At 60.6% G+C, this 23,230-nt stretch overlaps 2 protein-coding genes across 7 annotated transcripts; one reads left to right on the top strand and one right to left on the bottom strand.

Moving 5' to 3' along the window:
• The first annotated feature begins 6,357 nt into the window (after positions 1-6,357).
• On the top strand, positions 6,358-11,432 carry DNAJB2 (DnaJ heat shock protein family (Hsp40) member B2). Of its 5 annotated transcripts, none has more exons than XM_039697776.1 (10): positions 6,358-6,490; positions 6,989-7,077; positions 8,150-8,259; positions 8,673-8,726; positions 8,867-8,986; positions 9,160-9,249; positions 9,373-9,478; positions 9,608-9,678; positions 9,894-10,115; positions 10,917-11,432. In XM_039697776.1, exons 2-10 carry the CDS (start codon positions 7,013-7,015, stop codon positions 11,051-11,053), a joined length of 975 nt encoding a protein of 324 aa, XP_039553710.1. In that variant the 5' UTR covers positions 6,358-6,490; positions 6,989-7,012; the 3' UTR covers positions 11,054-11,432. The 5 variants fall into 5 exon arrangements, with proteins under 5 accessions (XP_039553710.1, XP_039553718.1, XP_039553692.1 ...); XM_039697784.1 differs by having other exon boundaries at positions 6,362-6,490; positions 8,870-8,986; XM_039697794.1 differs by having other exon boundaries at positions 6,375-6,490; positions 11,043-11,432.
• A 166-nt stretch (positions 11,433-11,598) lies between these two features.
• Positions 11,599-23,038, bottom strand: PTPRN (protein tyrosine phosphatase receptor type N). Of its 2 annotated transcripts, none has more exons than XM_039697301.1 (23): positions 22,888-23,038; positions 21,284-21,334; positions 20,984-21,097; positions 20,644-20,749; positions 20,341-20,524; positions 19,859-20,183; positions 19,532-19,648; positions 19,324-19,403; positions 18,962-19,248; positions 18,413-18,499; positions 18,227-18,306; positions 17,959-18,023; positions 15,493-15,705; positions 15,155-15,364; positions 14,916-15,063; positions 14,677-14,750; positions 14,303-14,380; positions 14,051-14,170; positions 13,773-13,939; positions 12,641-12,694; positions 12,459-12,523; positions 12,297-12,370; positions 11,599-12,199 (listed from the first exon to the last, which is right to left on the bottom strand). In XM_039697301.1, the coding sequence occupies exons 1-23, from the start codon at positions 22,982-22,984 to the stop codon at positions 12,128-12,130; spliced, it is 2,868 nt and encodes a 955-aa protein (XP_039553235.1). In that variant the 5' UTR covers positions 22,985-23,038; the 3' UTR covers positions 11,599-12,127. The 2 variants fall into 2 exon arrangements, with proteins under 2 accessions (XP_039553235.1, XP_039553242.1); XM_039697308.1 differs by having other exon boundaries at positions 19,369-19,403.
• Positions 23,039-23,230: the final 192 nt, after the last annotated feature.

Raw genomic sequence — 23,230 nt, 5'->3', positions numbered from 1 at the left:
AGTGACAGAGGGACTGAGCCTGCCGAGGTGGCCCCATGTTCTCAGGGAATACTGGTGTGCCATGCTGATGGGCTTCTGTGGAAGTGCCAGTGATGCTTTTCCTCTTCTCCATCAGCTCTCAGAGCTGGTGATGGCACAAACAGTGCAGGAATACCTGGAAATAGAAGTGCAACGAATTCTGCAAGATTGTGTGATGGTAGGAACTCCTGGAGGGTGATGGGTTACCCCAGAAGGCTGAAGGGGCTCTCCATGCACCAGACAGGAGTGCAGGCATGGTGATGTCTTCATGCCCAGCCCTTTAGGCCTTCCTGTCTCACGAGTTCTCAGAACAGCAACAAAGCTGTGGCCAGCTCTGTCGCAATGCCAAAGACTGTGAGCTGGCAGTGATGGGGCAAGAAGCAGCCACCACTTCCCCTGCTCCCAGGAGCTCATGCCTTGCCTGTGGGACTGCAGCCGAGCCCCTGGGCAGCAGAGGGGACATGGCAGATTCACGTGGGGCAGCTCTGCAGATGCACCCCTCCTCTGAGGCACACACACCACAGCCAGGTGGGCCAGTCCTGAACCCACTGGGAAAGGAAATAATTCCTGTCACAGAAGCTTCTTGATGATGGCCCTGCTGTGCCCTGGCCTTTGGAGAGCAGTTGAGCATCCTGTGGCTGGAGAGATGTCTGCAAGGTGTTTTGTTGTACAGTGAAAGTGAGTTGTATAACAATGCAAACAGCTTGTTGGCCCCAGGGCAAGCCAGGGGCAGAGCTGGGCCTGTAGAAACTAGCTGGAGTCTTGGGGATTGCTGTAGAGTTGTTAAAAGTGGAAAGGAGGTGCTGGCAGCTGGCCAAGCACTGTTGGATGTCAGAGGGAAACAGTTAATGTGATAAAAGATGCATTTAATAACCCTGCTGGGTAATGGCTCCCAGGGTGCTCCTGCCGGGAGCTGTTTGTGCGCAGAGAGAGTGTGATATTGTGAAACAAGGGCTGTCATCCCTGCTCCTCCCAGGGCCTGGGGGCTGGGAGCCAGTGGCCTCAAGTCACTGGGCTGCCACCTCGAGTCCAATGGGCATCTTGAGGATGCCTGGCTCAAACTCGTATCGGAGAGCTTCCTAGCAGAGTTAAGCCAGATGATGAGAGGCTGTGCATGTGAAATAACAAATATTTGGCAGAATTCCCCTATTGCGAGGTCTCAGAGCACCAATCTGCTGAATTTTCATGCTTAATGTGGCCCTCCTCATCAGGACAAGCCACCTCCAGGCAGCCTGAGCACAGCTAGGGCTGCTGTGCCCTTCCCTGCCATGCTGTGGCCTGGACAGCGTGACTCTTGTTCTGTCACTTAATAGCCTGGCACCGGCCACGTTCTGGAGAGCTTTGCCACCTCCCAGGCAGGAGGATGCAGAGTCTGGCAAGGGCTGGGCACCAAGCACTCCTGCATATGTTGGGGCACCCTAAGCAGCCTTATTAGGTGCTGATTAACGTGGAAGACCCACTTGCCAAACAATCCTGGTTTCAGTTATTGAGACGACAGGTCTGCTCAGGAAAAAAGGCAGGGAAGGCTTGCTGCGAGGAGGGTGTGGTGCCCGGGAGGCAGCCGGGGGAACCCACGTGCTGGTTTGCAACAGTGAATCGTTGGCAAAGAGCTGCTGGGATTGTGCAGGGATTCCTGCCAGGCGCCCCTGGCTTCCAGGGTTTGATCCATGGTCTTGAAATGAATCCCACACTGCCGCTGATCAAATGAGACAGTGGCAAGAGGCTGTGCAGAGTAAAAAGTGACAAGACTGCCTCTTCCTAAAATTCTCAAATTAATTACTTCAAGCAATTTTGTTGTAATGTTGCCTTTTAATCAGACAATTCTTAACCATCTCTGAGATTTAATTGTCCCCTTTAATAGTTACTACCCTACCAAGCTTAACACTATCCCAGATTTTTCTTAGTAAACATTTCTTATCACGGTGGGCCTTGCAATCAGCCCTGGGGATCCCCACTGCAAAGGCTTTGAGCAGTTCAGCTCCTGGCTAACAAGCACACCTTTCCTACTGATGCCTCTGGAGCAAACCAGGCTGGCTTGGCACACCAAGATAAATATTCAAATAAAATAAATACAGGGGCAACACAAAAAGTAGATCTGGAAAGACCATTGGCAGCAGCTCTGAGCTTCCTTCATCTGTGGACATGGAGAACTGATTGGTTCACCCCTCTTTGCAGCAGTGCTGTGATTTATGCAAACACTGTTGGCATTATCTCCTGCCAGCTTCCAAGTGAGGATGTCATGCCAGCGGTGTTGATCGGAATCAGCCAGACGTATAATCATGCTGAAGGTGATGACAAGTTTGCAAAGCAATACTTTCCTTACCTGCGACAAGGATATGAGTAGTAAATACATTTTTCAGTATTTAATTCTCTGCTGATAGAATAAAAAAATAATTCTTCTGTTATTTCTTTCTGGTATTATAAGTAATCTAGAGTTTTCTGGATCAACCAGTTTGTTTTCTTAATGACTGGAGTGATTTCTGTTTTTCAGTCCTTTGGAATTTCTCCAGTTTTCCCAGCTCAGTTAAAAATTGCCATCAGCAGCTCAACAAGACCCTCAGTTAGGCCCAGTAATGCTCTCAGTGTGGGCCTGATGAACAGCAAATGTTGATTTCACCAGGCAATGTGTTACATGTGGCTATGATACACATTGCCTGGTGAAATCAACATCCAAAGGCATCCAAACTGCATCTTCTCTTTACATCCACAGCACAGCACAGCACTCTCTCCAAGGTTCCACTCTTGCACTGGTAGTTAGGCACCAAGGGCTATGGAAAACCACAGAAAGCTGCTTTCTGGCATTCTTTTTTTTCTTTTTCTCATTTTCTTCTCATGCAAATACAATTGCTCCATGTCCTTTTTTATTTGTCCCTGCTTGGCTCACTGTTTGCCTTTGAGCCATGCCTAGGTGAAGAAATGGGCCAAGGCTGGGCATGCAGCTGGAGGACACGGTGAGGACCAGACAGCCTGTGACCCCAGTCCTACCAGGCACTGCAGAAAATCCTGGCCAAGCCACATGAACATGAGAGAATGTGGAGCTTGGGAGAGTGTGGGCATGAGCAAAGTCAGGTTTTGCTTCACCACAGAATTCTATCCTGTCCGGTGTCAGCTGCAGCTTCTGCTCCCCTCTGCTTCCCTAGCATATAGAGGGGGTGTGTGGTATCAGTCTATTCCTTATCTTTCATCTCCCTTCCCTTGGGATCTGATCCAGGCCGTGCAGGTCCCAGTTTCCCCATGGATGAGTTTGGGGTGCTCTGCTCCTGTGCCCCACAGGGTTATCCAGCCCAACCTGTCACCAACCACACGCCAGGGACGTGGGCAAAACCCTGGTGCCATGAGGCTCAGCTGCTCCCCAGGCCTGTGTGCCTGCTCATCGTGGATAACCTGTTCAGTCATGGGCTTCTGCCATCTCTGCCAGCCTCTGACTCTGTTGATTTAAAATCTGCAAGCACCTCGGTTTTGCCTGGGTTTTGGCTGGGGCAGCATCCCCATTGTCAGCACACGCAAGCGTCCCTGCAAGGCAGAGCTTGGGACACACAGCCTGGCTCTGTCACATTGCTAAATCTGGCTCAAAGTCATCACCCTGCTTGAACGAAAGTCACCCTGGCATTGCTGTTTCTCACTTCTCTGTTCTGCCATGCAAACTAAGAGCAGCTGCATGACTTTGCCTGCCTGGATTGTCCCCAGTCTCTAGAAGGTACAAGTCTAACACAGCCAGCTGAGATGAGAACACAGGGGACAAGGAGATGGGCAGGTGGCTGAGAGCCTCCAAGACAAACATGTGGAACATCAAAAACAGGAAGGTGTGAAGAAATTAGCCATGCAGGGAAGTTAGGGAGGGTGGACAGGGTTTTTTGCATGAGACAGCAGGACTGTGAGTAAAAGAACCAATGCAATTTTAAAATTGGAGGTCCTGCTCAAGTGGTGCCTTCACCAGCCCCCTGTACTTGCGGGTCCCCAACCTGATGCAGCCCTTTTAGGGGTGAGCAAGCCCTGGAGCTCCCACTGAGCCCTCTTCTGGGGGCTGCACTGGTGCTGTGGCCATGCCAAGAGATGGCCAGCATCGCCATCTGTCCTAGAAGCAGCCAGGCAGAGGAAGGTGGCACAGAAATGGCACCCAGGAGCTGGCCTCACTCTGCTCCAACCCTCTCACTCCATCCTAGTGGCTTTGGCTCCTGCTCCTTCCCTGCTGCAGCTCCACTGCAAGGAATGGGGACCTTCCCTTGGGAATGGGGAGAAGAGGAAGGAAGTCGGCTGCATGTGATGAGGGGAGCAGCAGGCACACGACTCGCTGAGCACTTCTTAGCTTAAAAATTGCCAAGAATACAATTTTTCAGTACATAATTGCCAGTTTTGTTAAGGCTGTGAAAGGGCTTGTGTTTTCATGTGGAAATCAAAAGCTGAAATGTTGTGCAGTGCTGAAAAATAAAATATAGCTTAATTTGTGGTTTGCATAATAATATATCATGGGTTTATGATGCAATTCTGTTGGCTTCCTGAGAGATTGGGTAACCAGGATAAAAATATTTGGTCCGTTGGCGTCCTGCTTTGCTCACCCAAAACATCTTTCCTCAGAAAGCCTCAAGAGTATTCCATGAGCATTTTTGAGATCCTGGAAAGCTGAAAACAAGCTTGCAACAGAGCGATCCCCAAAATTTGCTAAGAAATAAGGGTCTTGAGATACACTCAAGATGCCTGTGCTTGATTTGAAGCTGATGTGAGCACCAGGACTTCAGACCCAGGAGGAAAGGGCAGGTGAAGAGGGCAGGTGCTGCAGCTGAAGGTGCGAGGCACCAGTGGGTGGTGGGCTGCTGCCAGCTTTGAGTAGAAGAGTGACTGTGGAAACTCTGGGATGAGGTGTGGCTGATACACATCTTCTCTCCTACCAGTGCTGTGGTTGGCTACTGCCCAACTCTCCGCCGCCTCCCTAAGAATATTGGGGATGTGTCAGTCCGCCTCAGTGCATATCCCGATCTCAAGGTGTGAGGGAAACTGTTGCCATGAAGGCATCGGCGTGCTCTCCCGGCTCCAGACTCCCAGCCAGCCTGTGGAGCTGCCTGTGAAGCAGCCTGTGGCTCCATCTAGTGCCCAGGCCGGCTGTGCAGGGCAGATGGGCCGAACCAGAGCCCGGCAGCCGGGAGAGCGCCCGGGATACAGGCAGGGAGCCCCTCCCTGCTCGTGGGCAAACACGGACAGGAGGACAGTGCTGCAGTGGCATCCAGGGAAAAAAATCCCCAGGGGCAGGAAGGACTCCAAGCCGTTGTTCAAGGAAATCATCAGGTTGTGACTGATGGTCTCCCATCCCCTGGGGAGAGAAATGCCTTTGGCACATGAGATGATGCCCTTGGCATTCCTCCGCCCCAGGCGCAGTACTCATGGCTGGGGAAGGCTCTTCTCGGGGATATCTGTCCTGGAACTTGTCCCTGAGGAGTGCTGGGAATGGCCTGTCTCAGACTCAGGCCTCCTCATTCTGCCAAGCTTCCCAGCCAGGGATTTGAGGGAGGTGAGGAAGCTTCCAGCTGTGCTGTAGTGTGGCAGTGCATCCACAAAGCTCTGACCCTGCACAGAGATCAAGCTCCCTCCTTCTCCCATCCAGGCCGCAGGAGGGAATCACAAATCTCCGTGGCGAGGGCACACTCGGAGGTGCGGGTGAGCCAGACTGCCCAGGGCCTGAGAATGGGTGAGCACAGCCCCGCTGCACCAGCTGTCCAGGCAGGGCCATGAGCCAGAGAAGTCAACAAGTCCCGGTGCATTCCCGGGGGCCCGGGCACCCTGGTGCTGTGGTGGCGCAGCTCCCGGTGCCACAGCGGTGCCAGGCGGCCCGGGCCCCCGGCAGGGCTCTGCCGAGCTGCTCCCCGTCACGTTCCCCGCCCCGACAAAGCGCTGAGTCACCTCAGCCGCCCCCCCCGGCCGGCTCCTCCTTCCCGGCGGGACCGGCCGGGCAGCTGACTCGGCGGGCGGCCAGCGGCGCCGGGGCTGCCCGGGGCTGCAGCCGTGCCCCGCCGCGCTGCGCTGTCAGCACCGGCACCAGCGGGCCGGGCCGGTGCCGCCGCACCCGCGCCTTGCTGGCGCTGCCCGGGGAGCGGAGAGCCGGGCGGGGCCGAGACGGGCGTGAGGAGAGCCCGGGCCGAGCGGGGCCACCGGCGGAGCGGCCGCGCCGCCGCCTCACGCGCCTCCCCTGACGTCACCCGGCGAACGGCGAGGGCGTGACGGCAGGGGGGGAGCGGGGCCCGCGCTGTCCCTGGCCGCGCTGCCGCCGCCGCCCCTCCCGGTGCCCCAGATCCGCTGGCCGCAGCCCAGGGCCGCCCGCCCGGAGCGGCGGGGGGGGGGGGGGGAAATTTCCACCCCGGGCGGGTGGCCCCGGCAGCGCCGTGTTTACGGCCGGGCCGGGGGGCGGTGCCAGCAGTGCCGCGGCCGTGCCGGTGCCAGCGCCAGCGCCGCCCTCCCGTCAGCTGGGACCCGCGGGCCGGGGGCGAGTACCGGGGCCGGGACGGTGCCCCGGGGGCGGGACGGTGCCCCGGGGGGTCGCGGGGGGCTGCAGCGACCGCATTCTCCCCGCCTGGAGCGGGTCGGCCGGTGGAAGCGTCCCGGCGTGCCCGGGGATGGGGACGGTCCCCGCTGAGCCCTTAATATGCTGCAGCCGCTAAGCGCCTTAGCGCGCTGCGCCCGCCGCTGCCCCCGGCCCCGCCACTGAGCCCCGCGGAAGCGGGGACCCCTTCCCCCTGCCTGGGCAAGCCGGGTGACACGGCAGCAGCAAAGGGTCCCCCGGCTGGGGCTGTCGGTGCTCCCGGGTGGCCGAGGAGCGGGCAGGGTGCTGGGGAGCTGGGCACGGCGTGGCACTGGGTTGCTCTCGGGAGGCAGTGGGGTGGCCGGGGCGCTAGAGAGGGTGAGCAGCCTGCCCTTGCTGTCCCACACCCAGCAGTACCAGGCTGTGCCTGTGGAGCCCTGACTTTGCCTTCTCCCCCTGCAGTGACCCCGTGGGACAGCTCGCGTCATGGTCGACTACTACGAAGCGCTGGGGGTGAGCCGCAACGCCACCGCTGAGGACATCAAGAAGGCGTAAGTGTATGGCAGCGTGCCTCTGCCTGTGGGGCAGAGTTCCCCGAGCCACCCCCACCTGGTGCCAGCGAGGCAGGGGCTCCTTTCGGGGCCTTGGGGACAGGGCCCAGCTCCAGAGGTGACAATTCAGGCTTTGTTTCCTTTGTATGGATGCTAGAGCGGGGTTGGGCTTTGCTGCCATACAAAGGCATCTTTTGGTGGGGTTTGGTTCCTTTCTCCCTGCTGTCGGCCTGGGGCTGGAGGCAAGTCTTGCTGGTGTTTGGAGGCTCCCCTCTCTCTCTCTGCCAGAGGGTGCAGGGATGGCACATGGTTGGGGCACAGGCACTCTGCTGGCATCAAAGTCAGGGGGCTGGAGTGAAAAACAGCGTGTCTTGTTTTAGGGATGTGGGCCCTGTGGGCAGGTGAGTGCTGTGCCTCGGTACTAATGGGGTGCTGACAGAGCCTCCTGAGTCTCTGCAACTCCTGCCTGGTGCCCTGCCCAGGTGCTGCTGCTGTCACAGGGGTGAGGCATTGCCTGAGGGGAATGCCAGCAGATTGCTGGCTTGCCAACAGGTGGCAGAGGTCCCTGTGAGGGGCTTCCCAAGAGGGAGTGCGTAAAGCTGAGAAGCATGGGTTAACCCTAGCTAGCTGCAGTGGGGAGGAGGGGGCTGCTGGTGCTCTCCTGGCCCCAGGGGGCCCCTAGGAACCCCTGGTACATTCACACTCACAGTGGAGCCCATGAAGGCTCCAGAACAAACCCGTGAGCATTGTCCAGAGCCATTGATGAGGGCAGCTGAGGTGGGCACACATTGCCCTGCTGTGGTTGTGCTCCAGTTCTGGAGTAATTTCTGTTTTGTTTGTTTAGTCTGTGTGTATGCATAAATATGTATATATCTGTATATATGTGTGTGTGTGTATATTTATTTATGAAAACACATACTCTTGAAAGGAAGAACTAGTCCAGGAGCTCCAGTTCAGTGCCTGAGGCTGTAGGGTGCTGGGTGAAGCGGGCTTGGGGTGCCCCTGCCCACAGGCTGGGAGCTGCATGCTCGGGTGGGAGTTGCTGTGTGCCCATCACTGCCCCTCTGTGCAGGTACAGGAAGGCTGCGCTGAAATGGCACCCGGATAAAAACCCAGACAACAAGGAGTATGCTGAACAGAGGTTCAAGGAGATTGCTGAGGCGTACGAAGTGCTGTCGGACAGTAAGAGGCCACAGTGATGTCTTGTGTGTGTGTGTGTCCACCCTTGGGACTGTTCACACTGGGATGTCCTGCTTCTGGGCTCACCCAGGTTGCATCCCTGGCTGTCCCCAGGAGGCAGTGAGTCCCTGCAGCTTTACCACACAGCCTCTGGGGCTTGGTTACTTCCTCATGTCTCCCAAAACAGCCCTTGGGAAGAGATGCTGAGCTGTTGACATCCACAATGGGCTCTCCCCAGTGGGCCTGAAGCTTTTGCATTCTTGCCCAGTGGTCTTACTTGGGTTTGGGTTCAGTGCTGGGGTGGCAGCGTTTTGTGCCAACCACCTCCTCTTGCTCCCTGCTGTTCTGCACCTCCCTTAGTTGGGAGAAGTGTCAGTGCTCCTGTCCCCAGCTGGCAGCCTCCTTTCTTCTTCCAGAGCAGAAGCGTGACATCTACGACCGCTATGGCAAGGATGGACTCATGGGAGCAGGTGAGCAGGGCCGTGGGGTTAGTGCAGCTCTGGATACATCCCTGTCTGAAAACCCAGGGTGGGTCAGTGCCACCAGGGCTCCCCACCCTTTAGGGGAGATGTCACAGGGCTCCATTTAACACTGAGTGTCTTCCCTCCAGCAGGACCAGGTGGCTCCAGGGCCAGTGCTGGGGCTCCCGAATTCACCTTCACCTTCCGCAGCGCTCACGACGTCTTCCGGGAGTTCTTTGGTGGACGAGACCCCTTTGCTGAGTTCTTTGGTGCGTGTGGGGCAGGGGAGGCTGGCTCTTGGGCATCTCTCTGTCTGTGGGGCAGCTGCTGATCTTGGGGATAGAGCTCATGGCTGGCCCTGGCAGAGGGTCCCCACATCAGTGCCCTGTTTCTGGTTCACCAAGCTGATGGGGTAATGGTGATGGGGGGCCCTGCCTTTCAGATGACATGATGCCCTTCTCTGAGCTGCGAGGACCTGGCCCCCGGCACCATGGGGGAGGCCACTTCTTTTCCCCCTTCCCAGGATCCTCAGGTAGGAGATGCTGCCATTCCTCCCAACAGGGGAGTCCTAGCGCACCATGTTCCCCTGTGCAGAGTCTGTCTCCTGCCCTCTTGCCACCCACCCTGGCACCAACCTTGTTGGTCCCTTCTCTAGATTTCTTCGCCTCATCCTTCAGCTCTGGAGCAGATGGAGGACTGGGCTTCCGCTCTGTTTCCACCTCCACCACCTTTGTTAACGGCAGGCGCATCACCACCAAGAGGTGAGGGCACTGCCAGCCCGCCTTGCTCCCACTGACTTCCCTCCATCAGCAGGCTCTGACCCTGCAGCTTCCTGCTGTGGGGCACTGGCTGCATGGCCCTTGACCATCTGTTTGTTTGTCTGTCTGCAGGATTGTTGAGAACGGGCGGGAACGGGTGGAAGTGGAGGAGGATGGGGAGCTGAAGTCGATCCACATCGATGGTGAGAAGGGGCACTGCAGACTGAGGTGTTGAGATCTGTGTCCTTTCCGTTTGGGGTGTCTGGGAGATGCTGCATCCAGACTTTGTTTTGGACCAGGGCTGCCCTGGTTTGGAGCTCTGCGTCTGCTCTGAAGGATTGGTGGGGTGGGCTGGAGGTGCCAGGGCCCCACACCAGCTTTGGGGAGCTGGAGTGGACGCCTGCCCCTGTCCCCACAGGTGTTCCTGATGACATGGCGCTGGGGCTGGAGCTGAGCCGGCGGGAGCAGCAAGTCTTCCCCAGGCCACGGCCCCCCTCCCCACCAGCACCGGCCCCACACCACACCTCCAGCTCCTCACCTGTCTGCCTCTACACGGATAGCGAGGATGAGGATGAGGACTTGCAGCTGGCCATGGCCTACAGCCTCTCTGAGATGGAAGCTGCGGGGCACCACCAAGCAGGTGGGCACAGCCCCGGCTCCCTGTCGGCAGCGGGGGGCAGCCACAGCAGCCCGTCCTCCACCCGCAGAGCCCGTGGTGCCCGGGGGAGGCAGGAGCAGGAGCCACTGGGGGCCAGCAGTTCTGCTACAGAGGGGCACGAACCTGCCCCCAAAGTGAAGCTGTGGCACTGCCCCCTTCTCTGAGCGTGGGCCAGGGAGAGGAAAGCAGGGCTGGAGTCTCACTGCTTGGAACTCAGCTCCTGCCTCCCCTAGCAAGGGAGGGGGGTGTCTTCTGCCCTGCCTCCTTGCTCAGGTGAGCGGATGGCTAGTGGCATCCCAGCGTTGGAGGCTCCCAGACTTGGAGGTAGTGGCTTGAAGAGGAGCCCCCTTGATGGGGTCCCAGGAAGAGGGGCAGCTCCCTGCCCTAGCTGCTGGAAGCGTGGGGGGCCTGTGGGCAGACATGCTCTGGTTGTGCCTGCCCCTCTCTCCCTGCCAGCCCTCCAGGTGGCAGGGTCTCCAGCAGGTGCCTCCCTGGCTGCAGCCTGCCCTTGCCCAGGCTGCAGGGAGTGCCGAGTTGAGCTCCCCTCCTTGCAAGGAGGGCTGTGCAAATAGCCTCTGCTTGGTGCCTTGTGTCTTGTCTTATCCCTCTGGATGCTGTTGCTCCTGCCTGTACTCCCTCCTCTGTCTCCTTGCAGACTCTGCCTGGTCACTCCCTTCCGTACGCCTTGCACACCCTCCAGGGCACTGTCCCCCCTTGCTTCCCACAGCAGCAGTGACCCTCCGTGATGTTCACAACTGTTCCTACTCTCTTCATTGCCCGTAGTTCTGCCTTGGCTGTCTTCCTCCTCTGCCTGGGACTTTCCTCCTTCCATCCCTGCCTCTCCCCAGCCCTTGGCCGAGGAGGATTTCACAGGTGCTGTTGTGTACCCCCCTCCGCTTGTCTCCCCAGGTGTGTTCTGAGGCTGCTGCGCCCGGGGACCGCGCACGCCCACTCGCCCACGAAGGTTCTCCCAGCCAGGACTCCGCTTTCTCCCTGCACGGCCACCCCCTGCCACCCCCTTCCCCAGCACCCTCTGGCTCCGTGGGATGCGGTGAGGGGGGGCATGACAGGGCTTGTGGCCGAGCAACGCCTGGGGCTGGGGGGAGAGGCCCTGGGCACCACAGGGTGGTGGAGAGGGTGGTGATGGGGGTTGCTGTAGATTAGGCTGCTGGCTGTATGCAGCGAGGGGCAGCATGGCTGGGCTCAGCCAGCAGGGCTGGGCTCTGCCCCCCTCCTCGCTGTAGCCCCCCCTCTCTACCTCCCTTCTGCTAACAGCTGTCAATAAACCTGTTTGCAGTAGCTTCTGCCTGTGGGGACTTTCTGGCTGGGGATGCAGGGTTCTCATCTTTGCCTGCACGTGAGCCCTACTTGTCTGGTAGTTGCAGAGTGCAGGGATAGAGATGGACAAACACCACATTTCCTCCCTGTGCCGTCCCAGTACACACAGTCAGAGGCCAGGCCTGGCTGCAGCTGCACGAACCTGACACAAGAACTTTATTCACATCAAGATACAAAATTATAGTTCTCTAGAAATTTTTCTTCTGCTTGAGTGACTAGGCAGGGAGCACACAAAGGGGACCTGGAGTGGGGCTGGGCCAGGCTCCCCTGCACCCCATGCTCCCCCTAACTGTGGAGGACCCCTGCCCCCACTTCTGCCCCCCACATGGGTACAGGAAGAGGGCTAACACAGAACTGACAGGTTGGGGAGTCCCCCTGCCAGTTCCCAGCAGCACCACCTGGTGTCCCTCTCCACAGGGCTTAAGGGCCACAAGTCCTGTCCCCTCTGAGGTGACAGTGGGTGTGATGGGGTTCCTGCACACAGAGAGCCTGAGGTCAGTGTCCTTGGGGAGATGGGAAGGGGCGCCTGGGGGCAGGGGAGCAGAACCAGAAGCACAGACACCATTTCACAGGGAGAGCAGCCCCAGAGGCCGGTGAGGAGAGTGCGAAGCGCAGGGCTGGGAGCAGACACGAGGGGCAGGGAGGGCTCCTTGCCATCACTGCGGCAGTGCCTTCAGGATGGCGTTCACTTCCTCGGCCACAGCCGTCAGTGCAAACTCAAACTGGTCCTGCAGGAGCACAGCAGGAGGTGTGAGTCCCTGCCACCTCAGCCCCAGGGGTTGTGTATGCTCCTGTGGAGGGAGAGATCCCCAGTTTGGGGCGTACCTTGGTCTGCACCATACCAGGCCGCTGATCTCGGATATGCTCCAGCGTAGCAGCTATGTCTATCTCCTTCACCCCTGGGGCAGAGGGAGAGAGGGCTGCTAGGAGGGGAGCTCACAGGCCAAGCTCACGGACAGGGCAGAAATGGTGCCTCCCTGCACCTACCTTTGGCCATTCGGTTCAGGACCATGTCGACAAGGATGTATGTTCCAGTCCTGCCTGCACCATCACTGCAAAACACAGATGCTTGGTCCAGGGGAGCTGCTTCCAATGGGACTGGGCCCGGACAGCAGGTCCCCCTCTTCAGTCACCCTCAGGCCCAAATGCCCCTCCATCCCCCGCAGTACCTGCAGTGCACGATAATAGGGCAGGAGCGACCCCGGTAGCACTTGTTCACCTTCCTGCAAGGATAAGAGGGAACAGATCAGTGCCCTGCTGTGCCAGGGTCAAGGCTGTGCTAGGTGTCCCTTGCTGTGCTCAGTGGGGCAGGGCAGCAGCACACCATGATGTGGCCCTGGGGGTCCCGCTCATGGCTCCTCCTGCCTCCACAATGGTGCTGGACATGGGATGGGGACCACGAGTGGAAAGTGGCCAGGGCAGGGAAAGGAGTTCAGTTCCTCAGGTGCCCAGCCTGGGGAGGGGAGCAGTGGCAGGACCCCCAGGGAGCGGCTCTGGTCCGGTGGGGCGTGAAGCTGGGGGCCAGGCGCCGGTGGGGCTCCTGGCATGCTCCATGCAGCAGGCACGGCTGCCAACGATCACTTTTGTGACTATGCAACTGGAGCCAGATTACTAGCTGCAAATCACAAAAATGACGCCGGCAGCTGCGAGAGAGAGACAGAGACAGACAGAGAGAGAGAGAGCGTGAGCGGGACTGAGAGGAGGGCAACATGCTCAGAGACCCCCCCGCTGCCCTAGGCTGGGTCCCTTGCCCCACACAACCCAGGGACAGTGAGCAGCCTGTGCCTGGCAAGAGCCCACCACCTCCAGGGACTTAAAGACCTGGGCAGGCAAGTCTCCTGGGAGCAGTCCCAGTCCTGCCACTCTTGCCCTGGGCTAGCTGGGGATCCACACTGGCTATAGGGCATTGGGAGCAATGGGTCACAGCCAGTTTAAGGCTGGCTCTGGGAATTTCTTCTTGCACCCATGGCTGGGCAAGGTGCCAGTCAATGCTGCCTTCCATGCCAGCTCAGGGGAAGAGCATTTTTTCCACCTTCACTGTGAAGGCTGGAGAGCCCTGGCAATGTCAGCCAGAGGTTTCTTGCCCACCAAACTCTCTTGAGCCTCATCTCAAGTTGGCCAAAACCTGTATTTTCTGCTCCCTCCCATCCATGGCAGCTCCTAGTCCCTGCACCTGGTCCATGCCATGGTCCCAACCCTCATCACCGTGGCAGCAATGTCCTCACCTCACCCATCAGCGACCTGCATTTGGGATCACCGCTGGCTCCCCAAGGGCTGGCACGGTGCCAGGTGGGCACTCACCTGCGGAAGTCGAGGAGGGGCCGGGTGGTGGTGGGGATGCCCTCGGCAGGCCAGCTGAGGAAGTGGAACTGCGTCAGGGTGCGGGTCTCCTGCGACTGCACATTTTTCAGGTAGAAGCTGCGCACCAGGAAATCCTCGCACCAGATGTGTTCTGACACCAGGTTCACCTGCCCAAGTGAGGCAGACTGTGGGCACCAGTGCCAGGTCAGTGCTGCACTGATGCTCGGGGGACAGGGGCTGGAGGGTGCTGCATGCCCCAGGCCACCTGCCACACTTGCCTCATAAATGTGGTAAAGAGAGGAGCCTTCATCTGGCCAGTAGCGGTCACACTGCTTGACACTGTCCTCGGCCAGGGGGCTCAGCATGACAATGACAGTGCAGCCATGTTCCCACACCATCTGCGGGCAAGGCAAGGGGGGCTTCACTGCTGGGGGACAGCCCAGGTGGGAGGGCAGTAAAGCCCCTGCGACCCATTTGTGGGCAGCACACAAAGGGACCCCAATGCGCTGGCACAGCTGCGTGACACTCACCTGCCAGAAGTCAGCAATAGTGTGGGACAGCGGCCCCTGCGTGGCAATGTACGCTGGCATCCGTGGGTCATGCTCAATCTGGAGCAGGAAAGGGGTATCAGATTCACGCTCTTCGGCCAGGGGTTGGTGACACTTGAAGGACTAGGGGGATACTCCAGGGGTGATAGGAAGGTTGGAAGGGAGATTCAGGTGCCCCAGCCAGGATGAAAATGGGATTTAACAATTGCTTGAGGAATGGGGCAGGCACAAAGCTCACATCTGTAGCCCTGAGGGATGTAACTTCAGTCCAGCTCCATCCCAGAGTGAAAACCTCACCTGGGCTGGGCACATCAAGGAGCAGGGTGGCAGGGCAGGAGCCCCCAGTGATCACTCACGATTGGACTGGCATTGATGAAGTCACTGCGGGATGGGTTGCTCTCTGCTTTCAGCTTGATCCGCACGTGATCATCTGGGGAAACAGGCCAGGAGACTTGGTGAGTGGCCAGAGGAGCTGCAGGCACATTAATGCTGCGACCAGTCATGGCCCTGGGCATCCCCACGCCCCACACCCTGCTCTAGCAGGACAGCTGGTCCCTGAGGCTGATCCCTGGGGCAGGGTGGCTGGGATGCTCACAGGGCACATAGTCAGGGTTGCGGTTCTTCTTCAGGTTGGCTTCACTCTGGGCAATGGAGCAGATGCTGGGCTCAGCCTGGTAGGCACAGAGCGCCTGCCACTCCTTGGCCAGCCGGTCCCGGTTGCGGAGGTGGTCCTCCATGTAGGCCTGGGGCAGAGGGGCGGCAGTCAGCCCAGCAGCAGAGGGGCAGATGCAGGGCTGGGGAGGGGGCTGGCAGCCCTCCCCCAGGCTGGCTCACCAGGATCATGTGTCCGGTGGAGATGTCCATGTTGGACTGGACGGGCTCCTCGCACCAGGAGGGAGTGCTGCTGTGGGAGCTGGGGCTGGGCTGCGGCGCGTCGCTGAACTGGGACGAGACGCTGCTGACCCTCGAAGTCTCCGCTGGTGCCGCCGGTGTGTCAGCGCGGCCAAAGAGAGACTTGGCGGCCATGTGCTGGCGGCACAGCTCCTGGGGAAGGCCAGCAGAGCCCATCCCTCGGCCACCGCGCCACCATAGGGCGTCTCCGTGCGCCCCGAGCGACGCTGGCACGCGGCAGCGACGCATCCTGCGGGGTGCCACGTCCCGCGGGGCCCTACCTGGTACTCGAAGGTGGTGTCAGCAGCGCCCTCAGGCCCCAGGGCAGCCAGGCGCTCCTTCTCCCGCTGCTTGGCGTGCCGCCGGAGGCAGAGGGCCGCAGACACGGCGATGGCGATGACGGCCACGCAGGCCAGGGCGATGAAGGTCAGCAGCACCGAGTGGAAGCCGTCCCCGAAGCGGGACGGGCGTGAGTAGGCAGCAGCCTCATTTCGCTGGGGACCAAGCCAAGCAAGGGTTAGCTAGCATGGGGCCGGGGGGCAGAGACCCTATTCTGCTGCACATTTGGGGTTGCTGGGGGTTCAAACAGAGCAAGGGCTCTTCCTTCCCCTTCCTGAGGGTGCTGATTCTCCCAGCAGCCTCAGCTGGGGCAGAGCTGGTGTCACTGGGGTGAGGCAGAGTGCACCCACCTGTCTGTCACCTGCTACAATGGTGTCCCTGGAGCTGGGGGAGCTTGGCCAAGCCTGGGTAGCTGTGAATTCCTGCTTCCAGCACTCAGGGCTGCTGCCTGAGGCAAACCCAGCCTGGACTGCCCTTCTACAAGGCAGGCGGTAGCCCCTTAGAACTCTGCTTCTACGACCTCCTTCTGCCCAGCTGGAGATCAACAAGGGCTGAATTCAGCCCAAGGGATTAATGGTGCAGGATAGGCAACTGCAGCACTGGGTGTGCCACTCCCAGGGGACTTTCCCAGCTGAGGCTGGCTCTCCCCTGCAGCCACTGCTCCACAGCAGAACACTGAGGGAGGCAGGCTGGGCAATATGCCAGCACTGCTGGTACTGTCCCAGCTGTAGCAGCTAGGGGACAAGTCCTCCCTGTTGCCCTCCTCAGTTAGGACACAGAGCAGCCCCTGCCACCTTGCAGGACGTGTCTCTAGGGCTCCTTCCCTGTGATTGTGGGAGACACCCCAATCCATTCCAGTCCCATGCTGGCACAGGATGTTGCTCAGGCCTTGCTGGACAAGACCTTCCTGTCAACGCCATGACTGCCTAGGTCCAGCTAGGGCATCACAGGGATACTGGGGCATCACCAGTTCAAACATCCTGTGCCCAATGAGCTGCCAGAGCCCTGCATTACCTCACTGCCACAGCCTCCCATTGGCTATGAGCCTGATGAGGTTACCGAGGGAACACTGAACCATCATCAACTACATCATCATCATCGTCATCGCCTGGGGATGTCCCCAGCCTGGGTGTCCCTGCTGCCAGCTGCCTCCCAGCACCCGACTGCCATCAGGGTCCAGCCAGTCCTGCAGCCAGGGCACCCACCAGGCTCAGCACCTCCCAGCTCCCCGGGGCACCCAAGCAGGAGCAGCCCTGCAGCCCCTGGAGGTGTCAGCAGAGCCAGAAGGGATTTCTCTCCCAAGGCCTGCCCAGGCCCTGCTGTCTCCCTGCTCCCTACATGCCTCTTCCTCAAATCTTACACCAGTCCCACCAAGTCCAGAGCAGGGAGGGAATGAAGGAAAAGCACAAGCTGGTTGGAACTGGGAAGGTCAGTGCAGCAGGGGGCTTGCAAAGCTTCCTCTGAGCTCCATCTTTGTCCTCTCTGACATCTACCCCAGCTCCTGCCACCTGCCTCATCAAAAGGCATTGCCATAGACACACTCTGCATACTGCTGATAGACACAGGTTGCCTCAGTGGCCCTTCTTCATGGCCTCCTCCCAAGTTCCTTCCTTCCTCCCTGCTCACAACTACAGCCACATGACAAGAAGTGAGAAATGGGGACACTGGGCTAGGGATGTGCTACACCATGTTTCCTCCTCAGGCTGCAAACACGGGAGCCAGGCTTGGTCCCTATCTCCAGCCCCTGTTCCCTGCCCCAGGAGACTGCTCCTGTGGCTCCCCAGAGGAGCATGGGGAGGGGCAGCCCCTCTCCAAACAGATGGTTGCTGTTCCATCCCTGCCTCCAGCTGCTCTGCCATTCTCTGGGGATATGATGGCATTTTGCCTGCCTAGCTATGGTTTGTGGGGTGCTCTGGGAACATCCCAGTGCTCGGGTGCCCTGGCCACAGCCAAGATGGGTGTGCAGGCTGGAGGGAGGCAAGGGTGAGGATGAGCCTTGAGGGATACAGCCTGCAGCCCCCTGGTCTTGGGGGGAAGAAAAGCCTCTGGGAATCCCTCTCAAACCACCTTCAAACACTGTGGAGATTTTGTTTTTAAAAGAGCCAAGAGCCCTGGGCAGGATTGTGCTGCCAGGCAGTGGAGGGGGATGATGGACACACAGGACTGGAGCAGTCTCCAACAGGAGTCCTCCTGCACAGGACTGGAGTCTATCTCCAGCACAGCATCCCAAACACTGCCCAGTCTCCTCTACTCTCCAGCTGCCCCACAGACCTGCAGGGACAGCTCACTCACAAAGGTCCTTGTACCCCAGGGCTGGGGGCTCCTGGCATGTACCCAGTGGCAGCATCCCCACTCCCCTATCCCTGACCACCCCAGCCCCAAGGGACGGAATCCTTGCTCACTCCTACCTCTCCCACTCCTGTTTGCACAATCTTCAGGCCCAGCTCGTGCTCCAGCTCTCCCTTCACTTGTTCTGTGGACAGGGAGAGATGATCAGAGGCATGCTTCCCTCCACACAAGAGCCCCCCAGAAACAGAGCCAAGGGACAGCTCTGACAGCCACCCACTCCAGCCAAAGGCAGGGGGATGTACAGTAGGAGCCCTCTCTTCCTGGTCCCTGCACCCACAGCCCGGAGGGGAGGAGAGGAACAAGATCAGGGGACGCTGCCCAACTCACCAGTCTGGCTGGCCACGTCTGCCAGTGAAAAGTTCTGGGGGTTCTGCCGGATGCGGAAGGTCAGTGCAGGACCCACAACACTGCCAGGGACAGGGGGGACACAGTGAGAGGCCTGGAAATGCAGAGCCCCTACCCACCCTCGCCACAGCCCAGTCCCTCCCGCCCCCATGGCACCAGTTCCCTCACCTGATGTTGATGAAGCTGGCGGTGGAGAGGTGGAGGTGCTTGGCTAGGAGCTCCAGCAGCTGCACACCAGCAGCCAGCCCCAGGGGCCTGTGGGGACAGTGTCAGGGTGAGGAGGGGGTGGCAGGGGTGAGGGGTCGGCCCTGTGCTCCCCACAGTCAGGGAGCAGGGACAGGCAGGCTCAGGGAGTCCCAAGCACACAGCAAGAGCAGGTGTCAGGTTGGGCAGGAGGTAAGAGTGCGGCCATGTGTGGTGCTGGGGATGAGCTGACCCCCCTTGCACACAAGTGTGCACAGAGACATTTGTGCACACACAATCCCAGCCTTCCATCCTGCAACAGTGAGCTCTGGCCTTGGTGTGGGAAAGGAAGGCTTTGGGGTGGAACAAGGGCTGTGGGTAGAGAATGGATCAGTGGGAGTTGACCCCAGAGAAACCCGACCCTACCAGAGACCCAACAAGTTCAGTCAAGCATGTGAAGCTGTGACAGCTGTTGGTGGGGGGATACAGACCCTTCACACGTGCAGACCCCCCTGCATGCCCCCCAGCTCTCACTTCTGGTCTGTGACGATGTAGCCATACTCGTCTAGTGGCCGCATGCCCTGTTGTGCCCCACTGCCCTTCATCTCTGTGTAGCTCTTCTTCTCCACCACAATGTTCTTTCCGGGGCTGGGTGCATCCCCACTGTGTCCCTGCTGTGGCTCAGCCGGGGGAGCTGGTGAGGATGCTGCCCTGCCCTTCGTTCCGTCCCCTGGGGAGCTGCTGGCTGGGATTTTGGGGGGTGGCGCTGTGGAAGAAGGGGGCACTGGCTCCTCTCCATGCTGCATGTCCCCCTCCATCACCTGAAGGGAGGAAAAGGGAGAAGCTGGAATCTCTGAGGAGAGCCTTGGGGAAATGTCTCCTCCCCCTCATCCCACCTGTGCCATGGCACCTCCTCCAGCATCACCCTGCTGCAAACCCACCCGTTTCGCTGTGGGCACTTCAGGGCCAGCAACACCTGGAAAGGAGAGAGACAAAGGTCCTACAGCACCCACCCCAAAAGGCAACACTCCCTACCCTGAAACAGGACATGCTAGCATCTGCTGCTGCCAGTCCCTGCTTGTCCCATCCCTGCACCCAGCTCACCAGAGCTCTGGAGCAGCTGGAGGAGAGTGGAGAGGCTGCTAATCTGCTGAGGACTCAGTTCTGGCAGCCCCAGGCCATAGCTGGCCAGGAGAGAAGCCAGTCTCTTCAGGGCAGCATCTGCAAGAGGATGTAGCATCAGGTTGGATGCTCTGCATCTGCAGGGAGACCAGGGGCCAGGGATGAAGCAGATGGAGCAGGTGGGGTTGTGGGTATATTCTGCCCATGGGTATAAACCCAAAGAGGAGGGAAAGTGTGAGCCACGAGGAACTCGTGGCTGTGGGCACAGGATAGGGACAAGGGTTGGTGCCTGGCTGGAGAACAAGGTACCCGTCTGTGCAGAGGGTGGCTGGGCAGCCAGGGGTGCTTGCTGCTCCCTCTCCTCTATGTTTCTGTAGTCACTGGGGAGCCGCAGGCTGTGCTGAAGCCTGGTGCTGGCGGGGTCCGGGCGGCCAGCTTTCTCTCTGGGCAGGGAAAGCATGCCCAAGTCCTGGAAAAGATGCCCCCCATCCACTCCTGGCTGCCCGCCATAGGAGGGCACAGGGCCAGCCCCAAAAAGGGTCTGGGCAGGGACCCGGCCCAGCAGCGAGGAGGTCTCAGAGCTCTGCCTGGCTGAGCCGCTGGGATGCTGGTGAGCACCATCCTGATAGCCGAACTGCAACCAAAACACAAGTCAAACCCACAGGTCCCCTGGCACCCCATGCTGGAGGCAGGGGGTACCCCAGCACCAGCAGGAGAGTGCTGGGAGCGCAGCAGCTCCCTGCCAATATCTACTTTTCTGCCCAGGAGAAGGCGCTCATCCCCCAGCTTACCTTGTGGTAGGAGTAGGGATGGAGCAGAGCCTCCTCGTAGCCCAGCTGGGGTGGGGAGGGCAGCAGGACGTGCTCCAGGTACCGCTGCACCAGAGGGGAAAGCAGCAGTGCTGGGGGCTGCTCCAAGTGCTGAGCTGCTGGCAGGCCGGGGTCTGGGGCTAGCGGGGCTCGCCGGGGCAGGAACCTCGAAGGCAAACAGCACTGGGGTAACTCACCTGGGTAAGGGGGCAGGTCCCTCCCCTAAACCCCATTTGGGGGACAAAGCCCTCGCTGCTCCAGCGAGCTCTGCTGGCGCTGTCCTACCTGTCCCTGGGCACCGGCTCCAGCGAGGGTGGCAGGCGGAGGCGGGGGATGCGCTCCATCTCCTGAGAGATCACATACTGGGTGATGCCATCCTGCCACGAGAGCCCTGCCATGGGAGGAGGCTGTGAGACATGGAGGCAGCCTGGGAGCCATGGTGTGAGTGCATGGCATGCCGTCCTGATATTCTGACCCCGTGTCCCATGGCCTGGGTTTGGCCCCACTCCTCCTCAGCCCACCCTGGGCCAGCAGGACCACAGACAGCTCTAGAGCCACTAGGCAATTGTACCTGACATCCCCTCCCTGCAGGTCACAGCGACTTCCCCCATGCTTCCCCACTCACCTTGTGCCATGAGATGCCGCAAGACATCCTGCAGACGCTGGAGCACAGGAGATGTGATCTGAAAGTAGGGCCTGTCCTGCACGGAGCCCACCTGGCATTGCCCAAACAGCCCATCTGCAAGAGAAGGGAGTGGGACTGGATGAACAAACACCTCGATGTGAGATCTCCAGGCACAGCCCCACCTTTCTCCTGCCATCCCTCCTTGCACTGCACCCCAGCTTCCCCTGCAAGGCACCCCTGTACCCCTCACACACACTTGGGAAGGGAGAGGGGATCCCTGCACCCCTGCCAGCCACTTACCCTGCACACACACCTCCTGGGGGGAGCACAGCCTTCGGTCAAACAGGCAGCCTGGGACAGACAGACAGACAGGCCGGTCAGCACAGCATTCAAGGGGGACTCCAATGGAATCTGCTCATCACCAGCTGCTTGGGGGATCCCTACGCTCCAGAAAAGCAGCGCAGGGATGCAATGTGGTAATGGTGGGAGGGGACACAGCTTTGTAGCCCATGGCAGAGGCTCGGTGCCAGTCTTTCCTGCCCCTCAGACACAAGATGGGGGCCGTGTAGAAAGTATGCCTTTGGCTCTGGAGAGTGGGGAAGGCCTGGAGTTTTTTGGGGTGCTGGCAGTTAGGAAGGTAAGACTGAGGCAGCAGAGACCTGCAAAACCACATCTGCTGCCCTCCTACATGTGGTACTACGAGGAAGGGATGCAACCCAGGGACACCGGCATCCACTCTCCCTGCGAGGCGGACCCCAAAGCATGGATGTAGTGGTGTTGGGGGTGTGCGGTGTGTACCTCTCCAACCCCTCCGGCGGGCAGCACTTGGGCAGGGGGCGGCTTCCCCCTTCCTCTCCCCCCCCGTTTCGGTCCAAGACCGTCAGCAGCGAGACGGCAGCAGGCGATGACTCAGCCCCGGATGGCAAGGAAGGAACGAGAAAACAACCGGGGGGAGGGGAGGGAGGGGCCCGTCAAGCCCGCCGCGGGGGAAGGGGGCTACTGGGGATGAGGGTCCTCGAAACCCCGGCACCCTCGGGCCAGCGTCCCCCGGGGCGGAGGCCCCGCAGCTGCGGGCACAGGACCCCAGCGCCGGGGAGACCCCAGGGAGGGCGGCAGCGGGGCCGGGCCGGGGCGGCGCTCCGCCGGGAGGGGCGGCGGCCCCGGCGCGGGGAGGCTCCCCCGGCCGGGACGGCGCTCGGCCGCGGCACCATTCCCTGCTGGCTCCCGGGGGCAGCGCGGCCCCGCGGTGCAGCCCGATCCATCCCGGGCTGTTGGAGGACGAGGGGCACAGCAGCCTCGGGCGCCCCGTAGTGAGTCAGCGGAGCCGGGGCCGTGCCGTGGGCTGCAGCCCCGCTACCGACAGCGACACTCGGGTCCCCGAGAGCCCCAAGCACGGGTCACACGGACCGACCTGGAGCAGAGCGGGCCCGGGCGAGCCGCACTTACAGGCGGAGGGCGGCTAAAGGGCGGCATGGTCTGGGAGGAAGCCACGCTTAGGGCCGCTGGCCCGGGCTCCCCATCCCTGCGGCAGCCCCAGGCACCGGCTTTGCCCCGGGCATGAACGGCATCACCGTTCTGCTCCCGTCCCGTTGCTGCTGGCTCTCGGGCCCGGCGGGGCGGTACCTCTACAGCCGGGGTGCCGCGGGTTTAGCACATCCACCGGCCCGGCGGCCCCGGGAGAGGGGCGCCGCCGGTGCCAACGGCGCACCCGCGGTGCCGGTCCCAGGCCGCCCTGTCCCGCCGTCTGCCGGGGTCCGGACTCGCCGCTGCACGCCGTGACAGCACCCTACAGCGGCGGCGACCGCACCGGCCGCGGAGTCCCGCGCCCCGCCACTCCCCGGCAATCTCCTTCCGGCCCTCGCCAGCCCGGGGCAAAGCCGCCCTGCCCGGGGTCGCGGTCTCACCGTGTGCGGCGGTGGCGGCGGCGACGCCGTCACGCAGCTGCCCGCGGCCGGCCAGGAGGAGGAGGCAGAGGAGCGCCCGGAGGAGCCGCCGCCCCATGCTCTGCTCACGGCCGCACCATGGCGCACCCGCCGGCCGCGGCTGCCGCCGCGCCCCGCCCCTCCGCGCCGCGGCCAATCAGAGAGCCGCGCGGCTGCCCTCCGCTCCGCGCCCCCGCCCCGCGCTGTCCAGCGGGGCCAATCACGCCTCGCTCCGCGGAGAGGCGGCCGAGAGCCGCGCCAATCGCAGCGTCCCCGGGGGCGAGTCCCGCCCCCCCGGGGGTGTGCCACAGCGCCGGCAGCGCCC

The sequence above is a fragment of the Passer montanus genome, unplaced genomic scaffold (genome assembly GCF_014805655.1).
Source record: "Passer montanus isolate IOZ18808 unplaced genomic scaffold, ASM1480565v1 scaffold1, whole genome shotgun sequence".
Lineage (NCBI taxonomy): Eukaryota > Metazoa > Chordata > Aves > Passeriformes > Passeridae > Passer > Passer montanus.
The sequence above is the reverse complement of the archived record's forward strand: the minus strand, read 5'-3'. Positions and strand labels throughout refer to the sequence as shown.

What these genes read in the sequence shown, in the direction of transcription:
- DNAJB2 (XM_039697758.1), top strand. Translation starts at nt 7,013, where the DNA reads ATGGTCGACTACTACGAAGCGCTGGGGGTGAGCCGCAACGCCACCGCT. An exon ending in GTACGAAGTGCTGTCGGACA is followed by an intron (nt 8,260 to 8,672) that starts GTAAGAGGCCAC and finishes TTCTTCTTCCAG; the next exon opens with AGCAGAAGCGTGACATCTAC. An exon ending in AGGCGCATCACCACCAAGAG is followed by an intron (nt 9,479 to 9,607) that starts GTGAGGGCACTG and finishes GTCTGTCTGCAG; the next exon opens with GATTGTTGAGAACGGGCGGG.
- PTPRN (XM_039697301.1), bottom strand. Translation starts at nt 22,984, where the DNA reads ATGGGGCGGCGGCTCCTCCGGGCGCTCCTCTGCCTCCTCCTCCTGGCC. An exon ending in TACATCGTCACAGACCAGAA is followed by an intron (nt 18,500 to 18,961) that starts GTGAGAGCTGGG and finishes CTGTCCCCACAG; the next exon opens with GCCCCTGGGGCTGGCTGCTG. An exon ending in CCTGAACCGAATGGCCAAAG is followed by an intron (nt 12,371 to 12,458) that starts GTAGGTGCAGGG and finishes CCTCTGCCCCAG; the next exon opens with GGGTGAAGGAGATAGACATA.